This window comes from Boleophthalmus pectinirostris, unplaced genomic scaffold, assembly GCF_026225935.1.
Source record: "Boleophthalmus pectinirostris isolate CB_2022bp ecotype Guang Dong unplaced genomic scaffold, ASM2622593v1 HiC_scaffold_1, whole genome shotgun sequence".
In the NCBI taxonomy this organism is placed as follows: Eukaryota; Metazoa; Chordata; class Actinopteri; order Gobiiformes; family Gobiidae; genus Boleophthalmus; species Boleophthalmus pectinirostris.
Genome location: NW_026570970.1, coordinates 26267379 through 26292798, shown reverse-complemented (window position 1 = coordinate 26292798; position 25420 = coordinate 26267379). Strand labels below are relative to the sequence as shown.

Sequence of the window (25420 nt, the reverse complement as noted above, 5' to 3'; positions counted from 1 at the left end):
GCAGTTTTAGGGTTGAGCTTGTACAGGGCCTGTGCTGTAGCATCGGTAACAGTTAATTACCCCTCACTGGTGCCAGTCTGCTCCATCTGCATAGGGCTGAAGGGGGCGGCGGCGCTAATGAAGAGCAGGGGAGGTTCAACACTGATGAGACTGAGAGGCAGAAGGTAAAGCAACAACTAAAAAACGATAGAGAGAGAGGAGAACAGTGAGACCAAACCACAGTTAGACATTCATTGTTCAATCCAGGCATGTCCAACTATGGCCGGGAGGTCAAATACGGCCCTCGAACCAATTTTTGTTGGCCCTAAGGCTTGAAATTGAATTTGCCCAAAGTAACATTTCAAGTGGTCTCTTTTCGGTATTAAACGGCATGTAGTTGTACCCAAAATGATTGCGTCACCCGTGAGATCCACAGTTTGAACCAATACAATTGTACACTGCACGCTTTACACACTCTCGTCAACAACAACAACAAGAACAAAGCGGCAGGCGGATGGCAGCATTTGGGAAGAAGAGAGAATGGATAAAGAAGCCTGTTGCTTTTAAGTCCAAGGTGCATTTTAGTTTAGCCAAGACCACAAACACGAATGGACAAAAGAGACAAACAAACAGCACTATCATTAACTCTGTTGAGACACAGTGCATGTATCCTCTGGAAATATAAGCGCCTTGAGGACTCGCCTGGCAAAATGACACTCAAAAAAGTTTCACAAATTCATCAAAAATAAAGTCCATTCCAGGATAAAAGAGCAACAGCCCTGCCCAACAACAGCACAAGGTAGAAAGGCAATGGTTCACATTTGTTTTCTGATGTTGACAAGAAAAAAAAAAGAACTTTTCTGCATAGTTGTATTAATTGGGTAGGCAGGGAAATGTGTTTAAAGAGCACAACACAAAGTAGGTCCTTATTTAAAGTGCTTTATAGAACAAGAAAGTGTTAAAACTATAAAACTGCAATGGAACTAAACATAGTTTAGTTTTGATTGGACATTCATTTTTACTCCTCCACCAGGCTGTTCACTTTGTAGTTCTTAACATAAATTGGTATTTTCCACTTTACAAAAGTTACCATTGAAAAAGTATTGGTCAGTATGGCTCTTGTGCTTATTGTAAACATAAGGCCAATATCGTCAGCAGATGGTCAGATGGTGTGACCAGAAACAGAGCCACACTTCACAGGTAATTAAGGCAAGGACCTGATGTTTGAAGGACAGTATTGCAGGTACTGTTAGCTCAAGTCCAATGAATAGCTTCAAACCAACCCATATATAAACGTAAAAACTTTAACAATGCTGCAAGTACAAATCAAAGAATGTAAAAAGTAAAGCATGTATAAAGCAGACCATGAGCAGGGTCAAAAAATGTGATTTACAACTTCTGTACATACACAATATTTGTTTTTGCTACTTTTTTGAGACACTGTTATTTACAACAGGCCATAGGTGAACACTGGCCGAAGGCTTGTTTCATTCATGGATAAACCACCAGATATAAGCCTTTTCACAAACATGTTGTAGTTTTTGACATGTCTTTTTAGTACTTGCCCTGTAGGAGAAAAAGTCAGGAACTGCATGAGGTTATTACAGTTCAAAACACCTTACTAATACTGGGAATAGGGTTGGTTATATTGATCAATATTCATATTCTGAAAATAAACAATACAGGAAATAGTCAAATGTATTCCCCCAAAGTTCAGCTCCAAGCCACAGGCTTTTAATGACAGAAGATTGGCTCTAGACCTCTTTATTAAAAAGACCAAAGCATTGCTGATTAGAAACAATTAATATTTAAATTTATTAATTGCACAGTCCTAACCACCCAAGGGAATGAAACCCAGTCTCCTTACCATGATTAAGACATGCTAACCAGTCTGCTGTGTTTTGCTACCTTGGATCATTCAGCAAGAGCCCATTATAGCACATCTGTAAAAAGAAACAAAACAGCTTCACTGACTAATCATTGTTTAAACAGCGGTGTATTTACAAGGAGCATAGAAAAACCCCAGAGGAGAGCAGATTATCACAAAGCTGCCAGCACCACTCGCCCTGCGGCTTAATTCAGTTTGCCAAATGCACAAACATCCACCAGAGCCAGACCAAGACAAGTACTTGGCAGCAGTAGGCAGCACCAAATGTTTCACTTGGTTGAGTCAAGCAGCGGATTAAAACCATCATCATGAGGACACACACAGTTCATATAGGAGCTCAACATATTCACAAATGTGGACTAAAAACAGCTTGGTATTTTTTGTGATTCAATAGCCCCAAGTGGTAGGCTGTGAAATATAACACAGGAGTGGCTAGACACAGCAAGACAGAAAACATAAAGTAAATGAGGAAGACCCAATTTGAAATGAATAAAAAGGGTAAACACAGTCCAAAGCTGAAAATGAGTACGATTTCTAGATTTCTACACTGAAATTGTAGTTGTTATCTGAAACACTACTAAAATACTACTAGAAAAAAACTAGTATCGTGTAACTTTTCTGGTTGAGGGTCCGGTCAACCAGAAACATCACCTGTCTCCAAGCAGGTGATGTTACCAGTGAAAGTTATCGTCAGATCTGTGGACAGGCAAGCACTCTAATGGTAAGAATGATTTATATAATTATAGCACACATGCACTTGAATAAAGGCAAAATAGATACATTTAATGCCATACTGCACAACATTCCTGAAAAAACAATAACATATGCATGTAGACAAGTGGATAATGTCCCCCACCAGAAAAGTTGCATAGTGCACCTTTAAGAGACAAGACTGGTTACAAGCCTGATAGCCAAAATGGTCAAATCAAGTTGTATTGTTTTTCACTCTATAAACACATTTTAAAATACACAAAACAAAGTAATCTCATTGCACAGCCTTTTCCTTGCTCCTCTGACTTGAGCAGATAAACACACAAGTGAAAACACAGCTGAAAAAACATATTGATTTCCTGTATTCCATAAAGAGAAGCTTGTGTTTCTATTGAACTTAACCACAGACTCCTATTAGCTACAGCGGCTGCTGAGCTATAAAGTGAACAAATATGACAACTGTGTTACAGAGGCAATAGAAGCTGGCTGTTTTGTATGACTGAACTGTCAATACAACCATTAGAGATGCACTACAGTGGACTAATACAGCTTTGCACATAAAAATTGTACTTTTAATAATATAAATAACAATAAGAATGCATTTTATTTGATTTAACTCAAGAAAACAGTACAAAACAATGAATAAGCACACAATAAAACAATAAAAAAGAGACAACTATACAAGGCAGGCTATTTCCGTAATTTCTGACCAAAATAACAGTTCAAAACACAATCAAACTAGCATCTCTTCCACCTGTTTGTCTCACTCATGCACCCCCCAGTACATTTTTGTTAACAGTATTTTGATATATTTAGACCAAAGTACCAGTAGTATTACAATACATGCTTCTGTAAGGACTTGAAGAATGTGAAGTATATGCAGAAATATCTTGGCGGTGCTGTCAGCAATCACAGTAGATAGAATGATACCATATAGTGAGATGTACATCAATTGCAGATGTGCCACTGAGCAAGACACATCACCCACCTTGTCTGTGTGAATGTGCAAGTGAGTGCTTGGTGAGGACAGAAAAATCTGTGGCTTGCCCCTAGGCTAAGAATAACTGTGGGATAAATGAATAATAGAGTACATTGTAAAGCAGTTAGGGTGCCTTGGAACTAGCAGTAATAATATTAGTAGAGGAGAGAGGAGAAGAGAGGTAGAGGTAGTGGTAGTAGTAGAAATACAGTAGTAGCTGTGCTAAAACATCTGCAGGGAACTGTGCCAGCCTCAGCACTGTAAGATCGATTTTAAGCCCAAGATTTAATTAATGCCTCTCCCCATTCTTCAACCCTATTTTACACATTTGTATCTGTATTTTTTAATAAACCCCAAGCGGCAAAAATACCTACAGTGATTCCAGAATACACACTTCTTCAATACTTTATGAAAATATGAGTCTGGTCACCTGTGGATCTCTCGTTTTCAAATGGGTGTGATTGACAGGTGGATTAGCCAACTGGGGGCACGCATTGTCCATCAATATTGAAAAAAACTGGAGGAAAAAAAATCACAGGAGGCTGAAAAACATGATAGATTTCTGCAGAATCAATCAGCCAAGCACTAAAGTCTAATCTGAGGTGAGATCAACTTGATTTTATTTGTAAATCATTGGTGACAAGTGAGCTTATTCATTTCAAATGTGTCACTCAAAAAGATTTCACACTCACTTTTAACTGGTCTTGAGATGCAACAGAGAGCATGGAGACCAGACTCATATCAGTGTGTATAACAAATACGGAGAGAGATTTTGGATTTGCCGGGCAATATCTATAGTGCTAGATACACAAACGTACACTTACATTTTTGCATTAACTGAAAAGTAGACAGCTGTGATGAGAACTTTTTCCATGACATAAGTAGGCAAGGCACGGCAAGTTTATTTGTATAGCACAATTCGTACACAAAGTAATTCAAAGTGCTTTACAGAATAAGAAATACATTAAAATCATAATAAAAACAAATCAAAACATAAATAATCATGAAGATTAAAATTAAAAAAGAGAGACATAAATTGGAGAGAAGAGTGCGGAATGAAAACCTTTCAGTTATATGCACAGTTAAACAGAAATGTTTTGAGCCTGGATTTAAAACAGCGTCACAGAAGAGTCTGTCTCACATGTTCAGGAAGACTGTTCCAGGTTTTAGCTGCATGAACCTGAAACGCTGACTCCCCTTGTTTAGTTCTGACTCTGGGCACCAGCAGGAGGCCGGTCCCTGAGGTCCTCAGAGTGTGAGATGTTTCATATGACACTAACATGTCACAGATGTACTTTGGTGCTCGGCCATGGAGAGACTTGTACACAAGCAGAGCTGCTTTAAAGTCTGTTCTCTGAGGCACAGGAAGCCAGTGCAGAGACCTGAGCACAGGACTTATGTGCTCGTACTTCCTAGTTCGAGTAAGGACCCGAGCTGCAGCGTTCTGGATGTTCTGCAGCGTCTCACAGCTCGTTTGGAGAGACCAGTGAGCAGACCATTACAGTAGTCTAATCTACTGGAGACAAATGCATGGATAAGTTTCTCCAAGTCTGATTTAGACAGTAAACTTTTGATTTTTGCTATGTTTTTTAGATGGTAAAAGGCTGCAGATGTTATTGATTTGATGTGGCTGTTAAAGTTCAAGTCTGAGTCCATTATTACCCCTAGATTTCTTGCCTGATTTGAAGGTTTTAGAGAGAGAGACTGGAGGTGACTGCTGACACTGTCCCTTTGTTTCTGTGGACTAAACACTATGACTTCAGTCTTGTCAGAGTTTAGCTGGAGAAAGTTGTTTTGCATCCACACACTGATCTGTTGGATGCAGTGACCAAGTGAGTCCACTGGTCCATAGTCTCCTGCTGCCAGAGAGACGTAGATCTGAGTGTCATCTGCATAATTGTGGTACGACACGTTATTGCTGCTTATTAACTGGCCTAATGGCAGCATGTAGAGATTGAACAACAGGGGGCCCAGGATTGACCCCTGAGGCACCCCACAGGTCAGGGCCATGTCATCTGAGACACAGTTTCCAATTTCAACAAAATACTTCCTGTCTTCTAGATAGGACTTGAACCAGTTTAGTACAGTACCAGAGATGCCCACCCAGTCCTCTAGTCTCTGTAAGAGGATCCCATGATCGACAGTGTCAAAAGCAGCACTCAGATCTAACAGGATCAAGACTGAGACTTTGCCTGCATCAGTGTTCAGGCGGATATCATTTGTCACCTTGATAAGAGCAGTCTCAGTGCTGTGGTGGGCTCTAAAACCTGACTGGAAAACATCAAAGGAGTTGTTCATTTGGAGAAAGTTCGTAAGCTGTTGGTAAACAGCTTTTTTCAAGGACTTTGCCAAAAAACGGCAGATTTGAGATGGGTCGGAAATTGTTCAGTACTGTGGCATCAAGACTGCTCTTCTTTAGGAGAGGCTTAATGACCGCAGTTTTCAATGCGTTTGGGAATGTTCCAGATTGAAGTGACATGTTAACTATGTGAGTGAGTGGTGAAAGTAAACTGTTGAGGACAGACTTTAGAAATCTAGTGGGTAACATGTCCAGGCAGCAAGTAGATGAACTCAGACTGGTAACGATCTCTAAAACAGTTTTGTCAGTTACAGGTGCAAAGTGATTCAGCTCTAAGTGTCTCTGTGGCTGCATGCTTGTTATTTGTGTTGTGGAATTGATGGCATTTTTGATGCCCTGAACTTTGTCATTAAAGAAAACTGCAAACTCATTACATTTAGATGTGGAAATTAGTTCTAGTGGCAGTGGAGCTGGAGGGTTTGTTAATCTGTTCATGTTACTTGTAACTATACAATGTACTATACACGCATGTATGAGTGTAGCCTTCTTAAACAACATTCCTGCAGCAGTACACATACACAAGCTGTAGGTAGAAATAGTTTGCAGGTGGATTGGGAAAACAATGTCTACAGAACACAGTGGAATGAGCAATGCAAGGCCCCGGGCATTACCATTAAAAAAACACATATCTACTGTATCTGGTGGCACTGTGGCTGGGAGATAGTCAATATCAGACTGCGATTGCATTTCACAGGGAAAGCACACTTGATATTCCTGCATTTGGTGGCACAAAAGTTGCAGAAGGCATGATGAAATTCAAATGTCTCCTACAATTATACGTCCAATTTGTGTGTTTCTCTGGGAGCGCTGCGTTGACATCTGGAGGCTGAGTTTAAAAGCGGTCTCTGGAAATGCACTCCCCTAACATGGGTCCTATAGAAAATAAGCAACTATACCTTAACACACAGTTATAATGGCTGTAAACACACTGTTCCAGCTGATAACAAATAGACATGTTTAAATCTTGGAGAATAGATTGTGTCTATCAAATTAGACTTTTGGCATACAATGCCTATGTCTAAATCACTCAAATCCAATTTATAGCAGATTTGCTTGCACTCTATAACATCTGTAATGGTTTTTGGGTTCAGTTTAGGAGGTAAAATATGTGTTCATTAAAGGTGCAGTTGTATATAACTTTTCTGGTGAAGGGTACCTGCTTGTCTTTGGCCATAGTAGCTTTAATTGGTGTTGTCACCTGCTTGTCTTCATGGAGATAAGTTGAACATAATGTGGACTATTCCAGAATAATACCCAAGTATTTCCATGAAGACATGCGAGTGGCTTATGGACCCTTCAGCAGAAAAGTTACATAGTGCACCTTTAAATGCAATAGAGTTCACAGCAATGCCAAAAACTACACAAACAATAATGTTGCCAGTTGCCCAATGTCTCTATCCTCTCTCTCTCTATTTCGCGCTTTATGCATTTAACTATTGTCCAATAATGCATTTCTTGAAACAGGAATTACTCTGAACATTTGGAAAAACATTCTGTCTGAGGTTTATACAAAGTTCAATAATACTGTCAGTCATAACCATCACACAGACATCATTTCAAAAGTGTATTTAATTGTGCTGACATCTACCATTTAAAGCACAAACCAAAACAGCATGTTCATTAAGAAGCAGCTTAGCAGATTACAGACTTGAGATCTTCTTTGTTGTACTTACTGTTGTGTCAAATCTGTCCAAAACACATTTCGTTAACAGTGAAAGACAGACACTTTGTAGCATGCATTATTCATCGCATTACACTGGCCCTTGATCAGTTTTTACAGAATGGAAGAACTTGCATAGTGCTCATTAAGACTTGCCGGTTTACTTTACAACTTCTACACGCTCCAGTTGACATAGTGGTCATTTTTGCTTGTTATTTTCAACACTGACACACAGGCTTTCCCTTCTCCTCTCTCCGTCTATCTCTCTCCATCTTCCCTGCACATGGAATCCCAGGACAACTGGAGGAGTTGTGATCCACTGAAAGCTGCATGTGTGTCATTCCCGCTGAAGGGAGCCTGGCTGGAGGCACAGCAGGACTGACTACTGCGACTGTTGGAGATGATGACCATTAGGGGGTGGGGAGTGTATTTCAGCTTTCTCCATAAGTCACTAGTGTGGAGCTTATGATTATATTTCTATAATATTGTTTTGTTTATTTGAGCCAATGAAATTAAAATACTGTGTGAAATATGTGTAATCAAATATGTGAATATACATATTTTTACTCTCATGCTGCCTGTACTTTATTTAGTCAGAGTTGCCACAGTGAATTTGATAGGTTTGTTTTCTCATCTGTCTTCAAATCATGTTAAGGTACATTGATCATTTTCATGTATACTATTCGTTTAAAAGTTTACCTATTTAAAAGATTTAGGGGAAATCAGTGCCTATGCCATTACTGTATGCATTGTAATAAGTATAATTTGCATGTATGAAATTAAAATTACAACTACAAGACACAAACATATGGCCTGGGTTTGTATTTTGTATACTAATCTGCATGATAAATCTGCATATAATATATCAAGAAAATATTATTATCTGCACCAAAATACTCCAGAGCAGCTGGACTTTTGCAACATCAAGTTTGTTAAAGCCTCATCAACGCGCACACAAACACATATGCACACAAAGATTCTAAGCAAAAACACTTGCATATTTAAATTGTGTACAATATTGTACAATTTAAGTATTAGATGTTATGAAATATGATTCATGCTACAGTGTTTGGCAGAAGCAAAGAAAGAATTGCCTGGGGTTGCTTAATGATTTGACTGTTTTGTTAGAAAGACCTCCAAACTACACAACTGGGGGAGCACATTCAGAAAAGATTGGTGCTTAGCTGTAACGATGATAGCTTTAATTAGCCTGACTGCAATTAACTTCCACATCTGCTTAATTTGCCAAAAATTCTATGCAATACTGTAGAAGAAGTGTATAACTAGGGAGAAGTTATGGTTAAATCCGTGCCTGAATAAGGGATGGGAGAATGATGAGTTAGGAAGTGCATGTGGCATAAAATTACAAGGTACATTAGGAGACAAAGGTAAGACCTCAAGCTAAAGTAGTTCTAACCAAGACTAGCGAAGGATGTGGAAATAGGTCGCTGACTGCTCCTGACAGGTTGCCCTAGCAGCATTGAAGGATCAGTCAAATACAGAGGATAAATTTCCCTGTGGGGACAACAAAGTGTACCTTGACCTTAAAACTTGATGATTTGTTGCACAACCGTAAGAATTAACTCCAAAACCTTGTGGGCATTTCTGAATGGAGTTTGGCGTCTCCTATCTTATCCCAGGTCCTCCAGTTTTCCTCCAACAACCCCCCCAAAAATTGTTTCATAGTGTTTTTTTTTTTTTTTTCCATAAAAGAGTCTGGTGCTCCTCACAGGTTGATGGATCAAATGCATAGAACAATTATCACAAGGGGAAACATGAAGTCTACTTAACTTTGATAAGTGCAGCAAAATGTGCCACCCTTTAGTACTTCCAACAAAATTACATTTTCCCCTTCAATAAAATTTAAAATCGTGAGGGCCTCTGTGTCTATAGAAACAGCTATTATAAAACACTAGTGTTATGACGGGGCAGAACAACAGAGGGGGCATATAGACCTTGTTAGCAGGCACTTAACCATCTGTACACAAGCCTCCACTCCACACACAGAGGAGATTTCCACACATTTGCATACTGACCTCCACAAACCCAAGTGTCCTTTCCAGACCATTCAAGCGTACAAGCGGCCTTCATAAAACAATACGCCTCTTCAAAACTAGACCCTATGGGAAAAGTGCTGTCACAGAATAAAGCTCCACTATGGAATATCAAAAGCACCCCATCTGTCCACTTCTAACACTGGATAAGTATGTTTTTGTACCTTATGTTTCAATACCAAGGAACAGGGCATGTCTGAGGATTTTTTCTGGCTAAATATACAGGGGGATAAACAGGTCAGCTGTCAAGTCCCACAGTGGTTGATGTTTTATGTCAGTTATGTTCTCAAAAGGTACATGGGTGTTGCTGGTGGTAGGGCTGCTAGAAATAATTTCCATATGCATTGTTACATTGAAGAGGACTTTTATTAATTATGCTTTGTAATTCTAAGGGATGCACCTAAACAATACTGGTATCAGAAATCAGCATCAATATTTTGATTGAATTCTGATGGATCAGATATTGGTTCAAACATATCCTTCAATCCCATTTTGATCTATAAAGTTACAGCACAATGTTTGAGTTAAACACCTCTAATATTTTCAACCATATGCCATTTGCATTTAAAGGAAATAAATTATATTTTCTGTCTCTGCTTTGTTATCACCTGATATTGGGTATCAACAGATAGTTAAAGCCAAAATATCGACATTGGTATTACAACAGAAAAACTGGATCAGCGCATCCTTAGCAATTCTTATTTCAAAAGCCACTGTTGGCTAGACTTACTAGACTAACTCCAGGGTCAGACATACTTTGTTTTATCGGATATATCCTTGCTCAGGCCAAGTAAATTCTGTGTTTTTGTCCTGGAACAGACCTTCTTTAGCCCTGGTTTAGAACTGGTTTTGCCTTTAGACCTGCTTTTCTTCTAGTATCTCTATGATTTATTCCACATTTAATCACCCCTAAGCCCCCATTTTGCCCTCTTTTGTAATGCTTATTTTACTGATTGAAATATATTTATGTAAAGTAGTATTCCCCGTGGTGAAAGTAAGACATTCTATGCATGTTTCTTCTAGTTGGCTATAGTAGTGAGGTAACAAGCATGCCTACTAAGGGAACACTGTGTGGGTAAACAAAACTTGAGATCCAATTAATGAAACCATTTTCTGCATTCAGCGCAGCAATGCCAATTTCCCATAGATACAAACAGATGCAGGGAGAAGTCACAGTGTGAATGAGCATGGATGATGAGGTCGAATTTATATTTATTGTGTTTCTATATACACACTGACAGTTATAACCCCATGGTCTGTAAGCTGCCAGTAAGGATGAGACAAAATTGCAGTAAGGCATGAAAAATAAATGAAAAGAATATAAGCTATATGGAGAAGGTGAGCTGAATACATTTTATATTTACATTAAGTAGACTGCCATAACCTGTAGTTCATCTGAAATAATTTTTTTACCAAGAAGATATCATTGTATAAGTTTCATATTCTACAGGAATTCAATTAATTTACTGTAGGTTAAGAATACAAGCTTTTACCTTTAGGCCTACTACAACTTCTGAAATGTGCTTTATACTATAATGTTACATGTTTTATATTAATTGTCTAAAAAATAGTCAAAAACACCATCAGAAACAAAAGAAGAATGAATGAATTGCTGTTACTACATGGAGGTAGACACAGTTTTCTTTAGTTACAAAATATAAGTTGGAATATCAACTGCCCTAATAATACAAAATCTTTACTAAATGATAGAGTGGATTTGTGTAATTATGTCAAGCAAAATTATGCATCTATTGAAATACAACTTACCTGGTTCTTTAGATCAAGTTTGGGGCATGGTCGACCTCCATTGAAAGCCTTCTCTCTGAGCCATTTGGAGCGCATTTTCAGTCCGCTGCCACAGGAGGTGCTGCAGGCTGACCATGCGGACCAGTCGCTCAGCTTACAGTCCAGAGGGCAGGGGATGTGGCAGAGCTCCACCATGAAGCCTGCAGTACAACAGAGACAGAGACAGGAGAGCCGAGTAATTATATGTGCCCCACTGCAGTGAAAACGGCATTTATACTGTCAGACCAGCAGACCTCTATAACACACTCACAACAAAAGACTATTATTGCACTAATGAGTGCCTTGAACAGTGCCAAGCCATCGTACTGAGAGGAAATTGTATAATTGGTTTGTTTTCTTTTTTGGTTTGCTTCCAGTATCAGCATAACTTTGAGATAACAACATTTTCATTGTTAATTGCCTGCTTAAAGCGATTTCATTAAATGTGGAAAATTACCCTAATCGTCAATTCTCAAAGGCCCAAGATTTAACCCAGTCTAACTGCATGTTCATGTCATGAGAGGTTAATTGAAATTAGTAATTTGCATTTTATATTTCAATTTGAATATATTACAAAATTATTGATGTTGGGATATTGGAAATATCATATTAAAATATAATGGACAACAGAATATCTATATTTGTAAAAGATATGCGTTCAGATTTTGTCACAGTTTCCACTAATCCTAAAGTGGTGTTGTTTAGGCTTTGTTAAGTGTTAATTTTGACATTGTTTGACATGTAAGTTAACTCACTGATATTTTGTTTCATTCTGTGTCAAAAATATACTGAAATAATGTCATCACAATATTCAAGACAACAACTCTCATCTTGTACTATAAATGTATTCATTTTTTTTTAATCCAAAACATGTTTTTACTCTCTATTAAAGCTGCTTTATTTTAGAAAAAAAAACCTGTATTGTAATTTTTCATTTGCGATTGCAATTAAATTAAAGATTTTCAAATCAGGATTTTTGTTCACAGTGCACATTTAAATCACATCCAGTAGCTCTAACATTTGAGGAAAGATTTTAACTGGTAAACTCATACTCAAGAATCCCATGCATTTCAAATCATGTGGGCAGAGGTCCAAACTACTAATGGTAGCAAGTTCTTTCCATGAAAAGAAGATATTGGAAAGAAGTAGATTTTGCTGTTTACAGAGGACATGTATTTTTTTTTTCTGTGACACAAATTGTAATTTAAATTCTATTGAGGTATATTGTGTTCCCACATTCATAATTATTACCTGTCTCTGTGCAGAGGGTGGGGTTGACTGGGCGTCCGTTCTGGTCCATACAGCCCACAGCTCTGTACCTGAGCCCCTGCCCACACTCTTTGGCCTGACGCTGGCTCCTCCACCTCTCCTGCTGCTGTCCCCTGGTGGAAGGGTCGGGTAGGAGGCACTCAGACCAGTTTCCAAACGGCTGGGACAGGAGCTCATCACAGGGACATGCCTCAGACTCCTCCAGAGGGTACAGTTTCTCATCTGCACACTGCTCTTTCTTTTTACTGCGACCTGAAAGGAGAAGACAAGTTGGTTAGGAGGAAATGCTGAAGGTTTGAATTTTGAACTAAACCAGGACTGGATCAAAACTGACTGGGGCAAAATTAAGTAAAACTTAGGTCTAAAAAACAGAAAAAGCCAGGGTCAAAATCATGGAAAATCAGCACAAAACTAAAGGCTATTATAGGCACAATAAAGAGCTTTACTGACTACAAAGAACTGCATACATTTTTGAGTTATGTTTTATGCTCTTCCACACTATTAAAACCATGGCTTTAGTTTAAATGAAAACTTGACAACTGAGCCTTGGGCAATGTCTGTTTTAAATTTCAAAGCAGACTTTGAAAACACCATAATGTGAAACTATAAATGCAATTTATGAAAAAAAGCTAACTTTTTTCTTTATAGAATAAAAACAGATTGTTCTACATAAACTGAGATAATTAAATCCCCAGCTGTCTCAATGCGAAACTTTCCATGTTGAGTAAATTGGAATTAATAATTTGCTAAAAATAGCAAAAAAAAGATTATTATATTTCATGAAGACTAAGCATTGCAAGATGTTATTTCACATTCTTAAGTTAGAACTGCACAGAATGTACCATTGCCAAATGTGAGGTCCAATAAATGGTTCTCCCAAAACCTGAAAAATGTATGGTACAACCAAAACATAATTTTCTATTTTAAATCTATCATGTAGCAGTTAGGACACACACAAAGACAGGATTTCCACAGAGAAAGAAACACATACTTCCTTTTCAAAAAATCTTTTCTAATCTCTCTCCAGACTCACATTTATGGCCATCTTTTTCTTTCACACAGTTTCCAACAGGCACAGAGCTGCTGTTTATTATTAATGATAAGCTGAACACAGTACGCCTTTGATTTGAGAGGCCGGCGACGCAGGAGAACCAAGCCCTGCACAGATACAAGAGCAGCCCTGATCTTGGGTCCAGGCTAACGCAGTATTTTCACATTAAAGACACTTATTTCCTTTAGAAGGCTCCTGCTGGTTCTTCTTGATGTTGACTTATTGATTTATTTCCCCCAAAGGTGCAGGCACCGATCGCTTGTTTCAAAATACATCTTACACATTGTGTGAGAGAGAGTAAATACACACTTTCTGAATACATTTGAGGTACACCTTACTAGAACACAAGAATCAGGACTAAACAAGGCCTGAACCTGGAGTAGAGTAGACTTAAAAAAGGACAGAACTGGGGCAAATCAGTACAAGACTTAAGTGTCAAGAAATAAACCAGGTCTATACTACAACAAAATCAAGACAAAGACTACATTAAAGCAGGTCTATACCAGAATTAAGGCAATAGAGTAGACCATGTCTATAGCAGAACTAAACCTATAGAAAGATACAATAAGATAATCTTTATTTGTCTCACAATGGAAAAAATCTAGTGTTGCACCACAAAGTTTAAGAACAGTAGAAGAATATACCAGACCTAAATCTAGACTAAACAAGGTCTGCACCAGAACTAAACCAAGACTAACCCAGTTATATGCCAGCTCTAAATCAGGATTTAACAAAGAGCAAGATTGTCCAACTAAAACCAGGGATTTATTTCCCACATTGGGCTCATACATTAAGCGACCGTCCTGTCACTCTATGAACTGTAAAATTATTGCCAGGTTTTTCTTTGTGTTAAAATAAATCAGTACTGAATATCCCAATTACATGACTAGATTCATCATTCATTATTTGATAGACACTTTTATTAGGCCCATTAAAACACTCTTGACTTGGGGTCTGTGTAATTACTCATCCCCATTATTTCTGATGATGATTAATAGATAGCCACGTGACGCTGCAGCTGGAAGGCATGCATTTCTTTAGACTGTGTCACTTTCGATTTGCAGACTGGTAACAGATACGGGTGTCAAAGCTGTCCAGTGCTGACAAATGCGTCCTGTGATGGATTGTCTGCTCACAACACTGGATTACATTATGGACAGCTGTATCTCAATGCATTTACTTCACAAGCATATCAGGTATGAATCTTCTGGTGAGTGCAAGTCAGTACAATTACAACTTCAGATCCAAACAAAGACATTAACCCTATTTGACCATATAAATGTTAAATGCCCCACTGACTTTTAAATTTAATGTCATATCTTGACATGGAGTTGAAAACAATAGGAAAAAGCCATAGTTGTACACTATGCCAGTCTGAAGATTCAAGTTATGACTGGAACGGTCGGCAAGTGAATCAAGACAATTTATAACACAGGTACAATTATCTTAACCAGGAATTGTTTAAAGATGCAGTATGTAACTTTTTTGGTGTAAGATCAACCAATTGCTTGTTTCAGTGGAGAAAGGTATATCTTAACCTGGAATATTCCACTGTATGTAATAAAATTAACTCTATCTCCATCTCTATGAAGGCAGGTGACACAACAAGGCCTAGTAACAGTTCAAATATGCAGAGAGGTGAATTGGCTATAGTAAGAAGGCGTGTTTTTCAAGGTCTTTTAAGGTATTCGATAACATCTCCATGGAGACAAGCAGGTTGCAGACCCTCCACCACAACAGTTACATAGTATACCTTTGATTATGGACCTAACAATCCCCTTCAATACTTTTTTGAGTTATCACAACATCCATCCATCCAACCAATGAAACATTAAATGATTTAGTAGAAGAAAACTGGATTCAAACTTACTTTACATGCATATATTCAATGTGCATACTGCAGATAGCAATAACCTATAGCAGCATATACAAGAGAAAGATCATATATAATATTCTTCAGCCCTGTGAATGCAAAGCAGCAGGCAGTGATCCATTTTTAACCAAACTGAGAGAGAGTGCATGTGAATCAGCCGTATGCCACCCTCTGCCTGTCTATATGTAGCGCGCAGAGGTCAGCACAGAGCACCTCCACAATGTCCATGCATAAGAATGAGCAGCTGATCAATGCTTCTCAAAGAGTCTAGAGCAACCACACTGTCTAACACCTCAGGCGATTGGTTCAAAATACGGGTTTCATTGATCAAAATAATCAATTTGGATGTATGGGAAGTTAAGGGCAAAAAGGCCCGTCCTGCGTGAAATGAGTACATGGGGTAATATAGAATAATTAATAATTTTACAACACAGTTTTCCAGTTGCTGTACTCATTTCAACAACGACGAAGACCAGACATAAAAACAATGTAAATCAGGGAGTACATCTGGGTTAAATACAAGCCAAAAGATTGCATACCAAAGAGGAAGTCAAACAGAGAGACAATGAGCCATACTTGACAACAATTATTTTAGGGGTAGAGTACAGGGATTTAAGAAAAATTTAGACTGATTTCATATTCTATTTGTTAGAATCAATGCTATTCTAGTTACAGTGCAAGAACATGTAAGTGCTTAATATTAGTTATCAAAGTTTACACTGGTATGCTCTTATAAAATAATAGACCTTAACCTTGCGTCTTGTGAAGTATACTCCTAGCATCCTAATTATTCACTGTGATAAGTTTGTAAATGCTTTTCGCAACTTTCAGAGGTCAGAGCAGAGTTTTGCAGTCACGGTAATGCGAACAACAACAAGCATGCTAAAAGCTCTGCAGTCTTACTTCCTGGTTTGCTAATAATAAAAGTACTATAATAATGCAGACAGCACACAGTGTGGTATCATTTTGACCCTAAAAGCCGCTTTTATATATCTGTTGTAAATCTGTACTGGGGCAAGACAAATATTACTTTATTAAATGAAAGAATTAGAAATAGGTACAGTCGTTAATATGCACTGATGATCCAATGCTACAAATCTCTTCTTGTGATGGATATCAGCAATACACGATTCACACCTTTGGCTATGTTTCATTCATGACCTTATGGCTTTCAGTCACTTCTTAGCCTCCTCTCTGCTCCTTCCTTGCATTATCATCGGAATATAAAATGGAATTCTCCTTTACAATAATGTCTTTCACAAAAGTGGGCATACTCTTTTTTAAAATATGCCAAGAAAAGAGGAACTCCAACTACACTGTATTTTTTTTCTGTTTGGGATAGGAGAGTTACATTTTCAACACCCAACACAAGCTCTTTTGCAAGCAATTGTTATCATTAAAGAAGGGGTATGATGCAAAATCACTTTCCACCATGTTATAACGTTGTTTCTTCACAAAAAACAGGCTTGAAGTGGTTTTATGTCATCCATTCATGAGTAATCTAGCAATCTCTTCGGGGCACTACTCGAACCCTCATGTGTGTTTAGGAGAATGATCCTACACAAAGCTCCACCAACAAGACTACTTCACCTATGCCCCCGCACAGCCATTTTTTCATAAATTTGCAAAAGCAGGATACAAAATACAAAAATAGAACTTCACAAACCTGATGTGATGTGCAGTGGTTTCACTAGAGGAATGCACTCAGATTGTGTTGTGATAGCACACAAGGGGCAAAGACTTATTACAGGGAGCTAGGTAAGGGGATACTCAAAGCGTCGAAAACTAAACTGAAACTTAAAATATGAAACATGTTAATATGTGTGCAAATATAGCATTTTCAAAACAGTAAAAGGTAACGTGGTGATCTAAATATGTCACATATACCCAAAAGAAGTGCAATAGCCTCTCTATAAGTGGATACCATTAAAACCATTTGCTTGCATAATTGGCATATGCCTCTATCACATGCGTTTCTATAGAAGCAGTGCGTCCAAGAGTCAGAAATCCCAGAATCCTACAGTGAGCTTTGAGGTATGAGATACAGCTGAGGAAATATTGCAAGGGGAAAGATGATGGATTTTTATCATTGAAGGTGCATATGGAACAGTTATGCTTCGGCTGCACCGGAAAAAGCCCTGTGTGTTTGAGCGCTCATAATAAGGCAGGAGTGATGTGATCTGAGGTGAAATTAAACTTGTTAGCAGCATAACCATGCACGAAACGACGATTATTATCCATATGATGATGCATCTCCTATTGGATTTGTAAATTCTGCTGTGGATTCACCATCTGAGTCTACAATATGTTGCTAAACATTTTGCTGTCAGAAAGCACAATTCTCATTCATTCTTCCATTTATCTTTTCCTGCTTTTGCATAGTTAGTGAGTCATGTTTTTTTTTTGTTTTATGTTTTTTTCACAGCAACTACAGGCCTTAGGTCGGGAGAAAAGCCAGTGTGTCAGTTAGACATAAGAAGTGATAAAAATATACTGTAATAATACACCCAAATTTACTTAACAAAAAAGTATTATTGTTGAGTAAATTATGATGATGATAAAATGAGCATTGTTACCATGGCAAGCAAATATAAAACTAAATATATCTGGGTTGGGGAGCTTCTACATGAAACCTATTTGGCAGTGTTGAGCAATGTGTGCATTGTGTCAGAATGGTTACTGATGACTGGAGAAAAAAAAAAAGTAAAATAAAATAAAATTTAGGAAAATGTAGTTAAATTAATTACAAAAAATGAGGACTATAAAACTTGTTTAAAAAAGTTTGGTTCCAGAAGTTTCTAAAGAATTTGCAATTCATATCCACATCTTGCTTTTTGGACAGTGAAAGCCAGAGAGAACTCTCAGGACTCCAAGACTCCGCCCAGAAACAGAGACGGACAGTAGATTTATAGGCAGCCAACTTTTCCATAGAAGACAATGCCGCTGTTTATCATACCGTTGCATATGGAGTGGTAATGAATGAGGCCCCAGATGGTTTGTGCTGGCAGACATATTGCTACATATTGTGCATCAGCAGTGGATCATTAAAGAGGCCGAGGTTGGTATAAAACGTAATTACATATTATTACGAGACTTACGGTATTCAATACATCATTTAACACTTGACATTTAGGTGCTAAACCTTCATTTGCAAATAAAGCTGTTAAGACATAGCATTGTCTTTACAGTAGGAGGAACAGCTGGTGAAACATACAGGCTTCAATATCATTTTCTGTATCATATTGTATTTTCTGTGAGTCCCATTGGATTAGACATTCGGAACATGTGGCTTGACTAATATGTTTAAGGTTTAATTAATGCAGCCCCCAGTAATTTAGAAAACAACAGGCGTAATTAAAACAATAACTTGTTATAGACCAACAGAGACGAAGGGTGGTAAGCGCAAGAGAGCAGGTATGAATCTTGTAATGCAATGCAAGTAGACAGCAAAACATTAATAGGGGTAAATTATATTATGTGTATGTATTATGTACCATATTTGTCAAACAGCTGCTTTTTACTTGTAGACATATATAACTTGGTAGTACATGCAAAAAGATATGAAAATAAGCTAGAATAAAATGAAATATTAAAGTAGGAGGAGCAGACAATATACATTAATTGAATCTGACTGAACCTGACTCTTACTGGGTTCACAAGTTTTATGGATTGACTAAAACAAATTAATTTCTTCTACTGACCCCATGTGGCTAAAGAGAGTATGTTTAAACCAGCAAATGTACAGAATCCATCCAATTAATCCACATAGATCCTGATTCCACACAAATTAATATAACATTTGACAAGGTAAACAATGGTAATGGTAATTTTCTAAAAGACAAAGTGTACAATGACAAATTTTTATCAATTAAAATTTGATGTTTCAGTGATGTAGTACAAAAATATGAATACCAGTTGTCAGTTTTAGAAGTTTAGTATGTTATACCACAGCATTTTATTTTAAATCTGTGAACATCACTGCGAAAATAAACAGTAGGATCATGACACCCATGCAAAGGTTGTGCTTGCACCCATCAGGCGAAAAAAAAAATGTGTTGAGACTACAAAATTGGCATATTGGCATATTGGCAATGGCACTAAAAGCATGGTTTGGAGCAGAGTTTAGACTTTAAGGGAACAATATAAATGTATGTATGTGTCAATATTAGATCAACAATTACTAGGTTAGTAGTTCATGGTGATTATCATTAACGTTAGGATCAGTTTCCAGGAAATACATGAAAGTCAATTTAATATCCCCGCAAAACTTAACATATGTGTGCAAGTATTTAAAGGCACAGCACGGGAATACCTCTCCAGTTCAAACCACGAGTCTTCCGTGCTATCATCATGCCTATTATCATTAGGCACATTAAAATATATTTTAATAGGCTACTGTTGAGTGAAACTATTTTGAAATAATTTAGTCGTGTTCAAGTAATGGTTTAGCCATGGTCTAGTCATGGGTTAGTTCTGGGCTCCAGTTTGGTCCCAACTCTGATGTAGAGATTGTGCAAGTGTGAACGCACCCTCAATAGATTTCCTAAACACACTTTCCTGACTGCATTGCACTATAGTTTCACACTTCTATCATCTCCTGTTATAATCCGGTGGTGTAGTATCTTCACACGTGCCCTCGACCTCCCGTGCTCCCAATGAGCTCTCCATCTGGTTCCACTGCAAACATTGCTCATGGAGTGAACCCAGTGCTCTCCTCTAACAGTCTGTCCCATCTGCACCGCTGCTGGGGGTTGATTGAGGAGCGCAGGGGTGGCATTGCTTCACTCTGACAACTACATTAGCGCTGATAGTCCCACATAGGCCCATTCACACCACAGCCAAATCTGCATTTTAGTGAGCCATCCCCCACATGCTTCAGTCATCACTGCTGCACTGTCTGTTTTTATTCAACCCTTTTACAGTCTCTGTAACAGCAGACTGTGACAACATTCAACTGTCTGCAACAAAGTGTGATTTGTTGCAAGTAATAAAATGAGATTGTATATAGTTTAAAGCTTAAACTGTGAGTTATACACATTTTGATCTAACATTACACTTGAATGAAAGTAACTTATACCACTGTGAGTAAATGTATAAGTGACAAAGCTTTATCTTGACAATATGAAATGATTTAAACATTTGTGTTCCTTGTACTGCTCCTTCAGATATGATTATTTCCCATTTTCGGCCTATCTTTCTACATTAACGGTGTGGTTTTGTCCTTCAGATTTAATTAACTTCAAAATCAAAACAGAAGTTGTGTCTAGAAAGTTACTCTTACTCAGAGGTCAGATGCATCAGTTTTACATGAAAAGTCTTTGGGAACATGTGTCCAGCAGTTCTGCCTCATGTTCAAGCCTCGGATGCCAGAGTTTAAAATTTTATAGAGTGGCAATGAAGTGAATTGTTGGTCCTTTAGCCCTGTTGTTTAATATGGAGCTAAACTTGCCACCCAAAGCATATAACAACACTATTAAAATTCTGGCCCTGTTCAGAAGTCGACAGGATCACAGTATGCCCAGACTTTCAAACATCTAGTATTAAAATCTGTCGAGCATTGGACGTACATATATCTTTACTGACAGTTTAAAATTGATTTCTCTGCCACAAATGTGTAACACCACCTTTCAATCTATTGCATTTTACTGCACATTTCAAAGTAAAACATAAATGCAAGTCATAAAACATTCTTCACAGTGACATAAATACCAGAATAGCAAATAAAAGCTCTGGAAAAGGCTCATCTTGTAAATGGGGAAGGAAGTACTTGGATTGATAATAGATAGAGAGAGCCTAGTTCTTGTAAATGTCATATATGTCAAGGCAGAGTGCAGCCAAGGTAATTTCATCCCAATTAGGATAACTTCACTGAAATCTCAAAACCAACATGTCAAAATGTCAACAGCCAAATAACACCTGCCATGCTATTTTTACCATGTTCTCCAAACATAATTCTGTTTTAAAGTCATTCCTCCTGACAGCTGCATTTGAATCTGCGTAAACCATCGAAAACTACTGAATTCATACTCTGCCATTAAAGCATATTAGTGCAATTATAATGAACAAGCAGCACTTTAGCATAATTAAAGTGGCTCTTAATTTGTGGTTTTCTGCACAGTTCATTTCACAGTGTCAACTTTGTAGGAGTGGAAACATAACATATACAGTAATATACATATTTTCACTCGCTTTAAGTATATATACTTAACAAAACATACAATTTAGAGAAAACATTGGTATGGATAAAAATATCAGTTTGCTAACACATCAAACCAAATGTCAAGTTGGACTATTGCTTACTTATTGCAATTTTCAACTTGAAATAAAATTCAACATGTCGGCATGTTAGTACGTGCTACAGAGGGGTTCAAAAGTGTACCGAAAATGCATTTTAAATATATTATCATATTTTTCAGACTATAAGTCGCACTTTTTTCATGGTTTGGGTGGTCCTGCGATTTATACTCCGGTGGAACTTATATATTAAAATTGTCACACTGACAGCCGTGAGAGGGCGCTCTAGGCTTGTGTGTCAGTATCTAGTGCTACTATTACTCCTGTACCACTGTCACTTCGCACTCTACTGCGCATGCCTCCTGTAGAAATAGCCGCTGTCTCACTGCAAATAGTGAAATATGCAGCCAAAAACGGTAATCGAGCAGCAGAAAGAAAGAAATTTTGGAGTGAGAAACTTGTGATTGACTGGAAAGCGGGGATGGAGAGTACAGCTTCACGACAACCGGGCGAGTGCGCCATGTAACTTTCCTGGAAGTCACAAGATGAATCGACAAAGCCTGAACTTCAATGACAATCGAAACCGTCCTGTCTGGATTCAGAAAGACCGGAATAATTCTAACTGGATCTGATGCTGAGTCTGACGACAGCCACGCAGAAGAAGAAGCGGCATGCTGTTTACCTCATGGATCTACGGTTTATCTCCGGAGGTTGCACAGAAGTGACACTGAGGATGAAGAATTCAATGGATTTAGCGATTTGGAGTGAGATCGTGAGTTTGGTAAACATATGTTATGTTGTTTATGTTATAATCATCTGATTAACTGTTCCTATGTTACGTGATATTAACTCCTATTCAGCCTGTTGTTCTCTATTCTGTTGTTATTACTACAACTTGCCTTTCAAGATGAAATGTCGTTTCCTGGTCTCTGATTTTACAAAATACATTTCCCCATAAAGTGCGACTTATAGTCCGCTGCGACTTATAAAAATACGGTACAATTCTGTCTCATTTGGGTTTTTCATATTTTTGTTTTGTGTTGTTGATGCACATGCAAGGGTCGTACAAATGTGTGAAACAGATTACCTATGTTCCCATTGACTGAATGCAGGTATAACAGCTCTAGCCTATGTGTTATCAGAGAAGACGACCCCATATTCTCTCATCCTGCTTTTAACACACTGAACTGTTAAACCCACATTAATGTACATTGAGCCAATACAGCCGGCAGTGTTAAAACCAGGTAAACAAACCAAAATCCAGCTTTCATTACTGTTAGGACCTACTGAACAAGAGCATGAAAACAGCCGAATCCTCCAGCTCTGGGCGAAGACTTCTAAGAGTATTACAGAAGGAGACAGGCCATGTTTACTGCGAGCCCTCTGGCACTGGATCAAATATTCATGAAGACAAATAGTAGCCAGCCTGGTCTGCAACCATAGCATGTAACTCACTTTGGCCATCTGCACCCAAATACAGGCTTACAGGCTGCACTGGGCCTCATTTGGACCTGACATAAGACTATAGGGACTAAGAACCCAGACAAGATGAAACAATTTATATAGCTCTGGACAGTAAAAGGCGCTGTACTGGATTTTTTAAAATAAAAAACGTGGAAAACAGAGCTGGTTCATTTTACACAGTTTGCAGTGGTCCAAAGTTATTCCCCACTTACCTTGTGCATTCCCAGCATCCTAATTATTCATCCTGATGAGTTTATAAGCACTTTTCACAACTTTCAGAGGCCAGAGCAGAGTTTTGCCATTACAGTAATGCTAGCATACAAACAGGGCACTTCCTGATTATCAGAAAATAAAACTCTTTATAATTAGACACAGATGATACTCAGCTGACTTATTTTCACCTCAAGAGCTGCTTATAAAACATATCTGTCCAACCAAAATGCAATTAAAAAGTAGCAGAAATAGAAACAGCCTTACTTGAAATGTGAGTTAGAAATTAGCAGACATGGTAAGATTTACTATGAACTATCAACTTTTAACCGTGTTATAATGGCTTCTATCATTGACTCATTCCAAATTGTATTGTGAATGATTACTGCATACACGCCCACTGCTCTGTACTTAACTGGCTCATTGGTTTCTCCACTATTTAGTCATTTTAAAGAGAAAAATCTGCTTCTTGCTACCATGAAGTGCAGCTATATAAAGGCATTGAGGTTTACAGTGCCATAACATAAAGGAGCAGGTGAACAGTTTTGAACCGGAAGTCAATAGGCCTGTTTCTGTTAAGTAATTTCAGATCAATATTAGAATTTAAAATAGCTATAAAGCTAAATGTAAAACAATATTCTACATGTCATCAAAGAAGTAGACTTTCCATCATTTTGGATAAGTAGCAATGACAAAAGACTCATCTAGTTTAAGCAATTATCACAATTACAGCAAAATAAGTATTAGACGAAGATAATGTGCTCCTAATCTAACCCATGTGTTGCCTACCTGTGAGTGAGCGTTTTCGTGCCCTGAAGGTGCCACAGCCGAAGCACTCTGTGAACTTAGACCATGTGGTGAAGGAGCAGTCGTCTTTACAGGGCACTCTGCAGCTGCGGGTCTGAGAAGGGATGGGACCAGCCCACAGCAGGCACGAGCTCATGTTAGCAGCCTCTCCACTCTCTCCAATGCAACTGACTCCTGCAAAAGACAGAGAAACTTCAATGTACAAATACACAGAAATGTATCCGTGGATTTTATAGTGATGAAAATGAGAATCACTGCCACAGCAATAACAAATCAAAACAAAGCGGAATGGTGAAAAGTACTCAAAGTGGTGCCAGTAAACAGATTGTTTCTTGTTTTTGTTCATTGTTTTTCCAAACCAAAATATATATTTATTTTTCTTTTAAACAAAGCCAGTTACTGAAATATTATTCATTCATTTTTGGAAACAATCTATCATTTGCAAACTATATTTAATTGTACAAGAAGGATTTTGTTTAATGTAACTAAGAAAACTGCAGGATATAGTATGTTTGTGCATGTGATATTTAAATAAATGAAAATTCAACTGCATTTATCTCATAACAGCTGTTTAATTCGTTTTTGCTTATAATATATGTTAAATGTATTTTTTGAGATGAGATTATCAAAATGAGTCAACTCTAAACTAGCAAGCAGCCATTTTAAAAAGTTAATTCTACTTTCAAAGACAACACATATTTATCAGACTTCTTTGATGGATTATTTAAAAACAAACATTTATAAACCCTATTTATTAAACCCACCCATTTGACAGTCTGTATTTAATATAATGCAGAGGTCTCGTAAAGATGAACAAATCCACAGCCTGGAGTAGAAGCTGCAGCATATGTGGGTTTATGCTGGGAATAATTACAGAGAACACAGAGGAGCAGATGGGTTATTTCTGCTACACCTGATCTCAGTTTAATTATCAGGAAGAAACATTTAGCGGCAAAGTCGACGAGTCTATTGTTGTAGCACTGGTGAAGAAATTAGCAGAAAAGACATTTATAGTACGCAATTAGAACGTCATGTAGGAACGTCAAATTTTATAGATATAATTACTGTGTAGAAACATCATGTATTTTATTATTATT

General features: G+C 37.8%; 1 protein-coding gene across 1 annotated transcript in view; it reads right to left on the bottom strand.

The window, feature by feature from the left end:
* Positions 1 to 25420, bottom strand: part of thsd7ba (thrombospondin, type I, domain containing 7Ba) — a 327257-nt gene that overhangs the window by 39557 nt on the left and 262280 nt on the right. Inside the window, exons 15-17 of the mRNA XM_020920389.2 lie at positions 24306 to 24497; positions 12667 to 12936; positions 11398 to 11576 (exon numbers count right to left, since the gene is read on the bottom strand). Of these exons, the coding sequence (XP_020776048.2) occupies positions 11398 to 11576; positions 12667 to 12936; positions 24306 to 24497 (641 nt within the window). The remainder of the gene's footprint in view (positions 1 to 11397; positions 11577 to 12666; positions 12937 to 24305; positions 24498 to 25420) is intronic.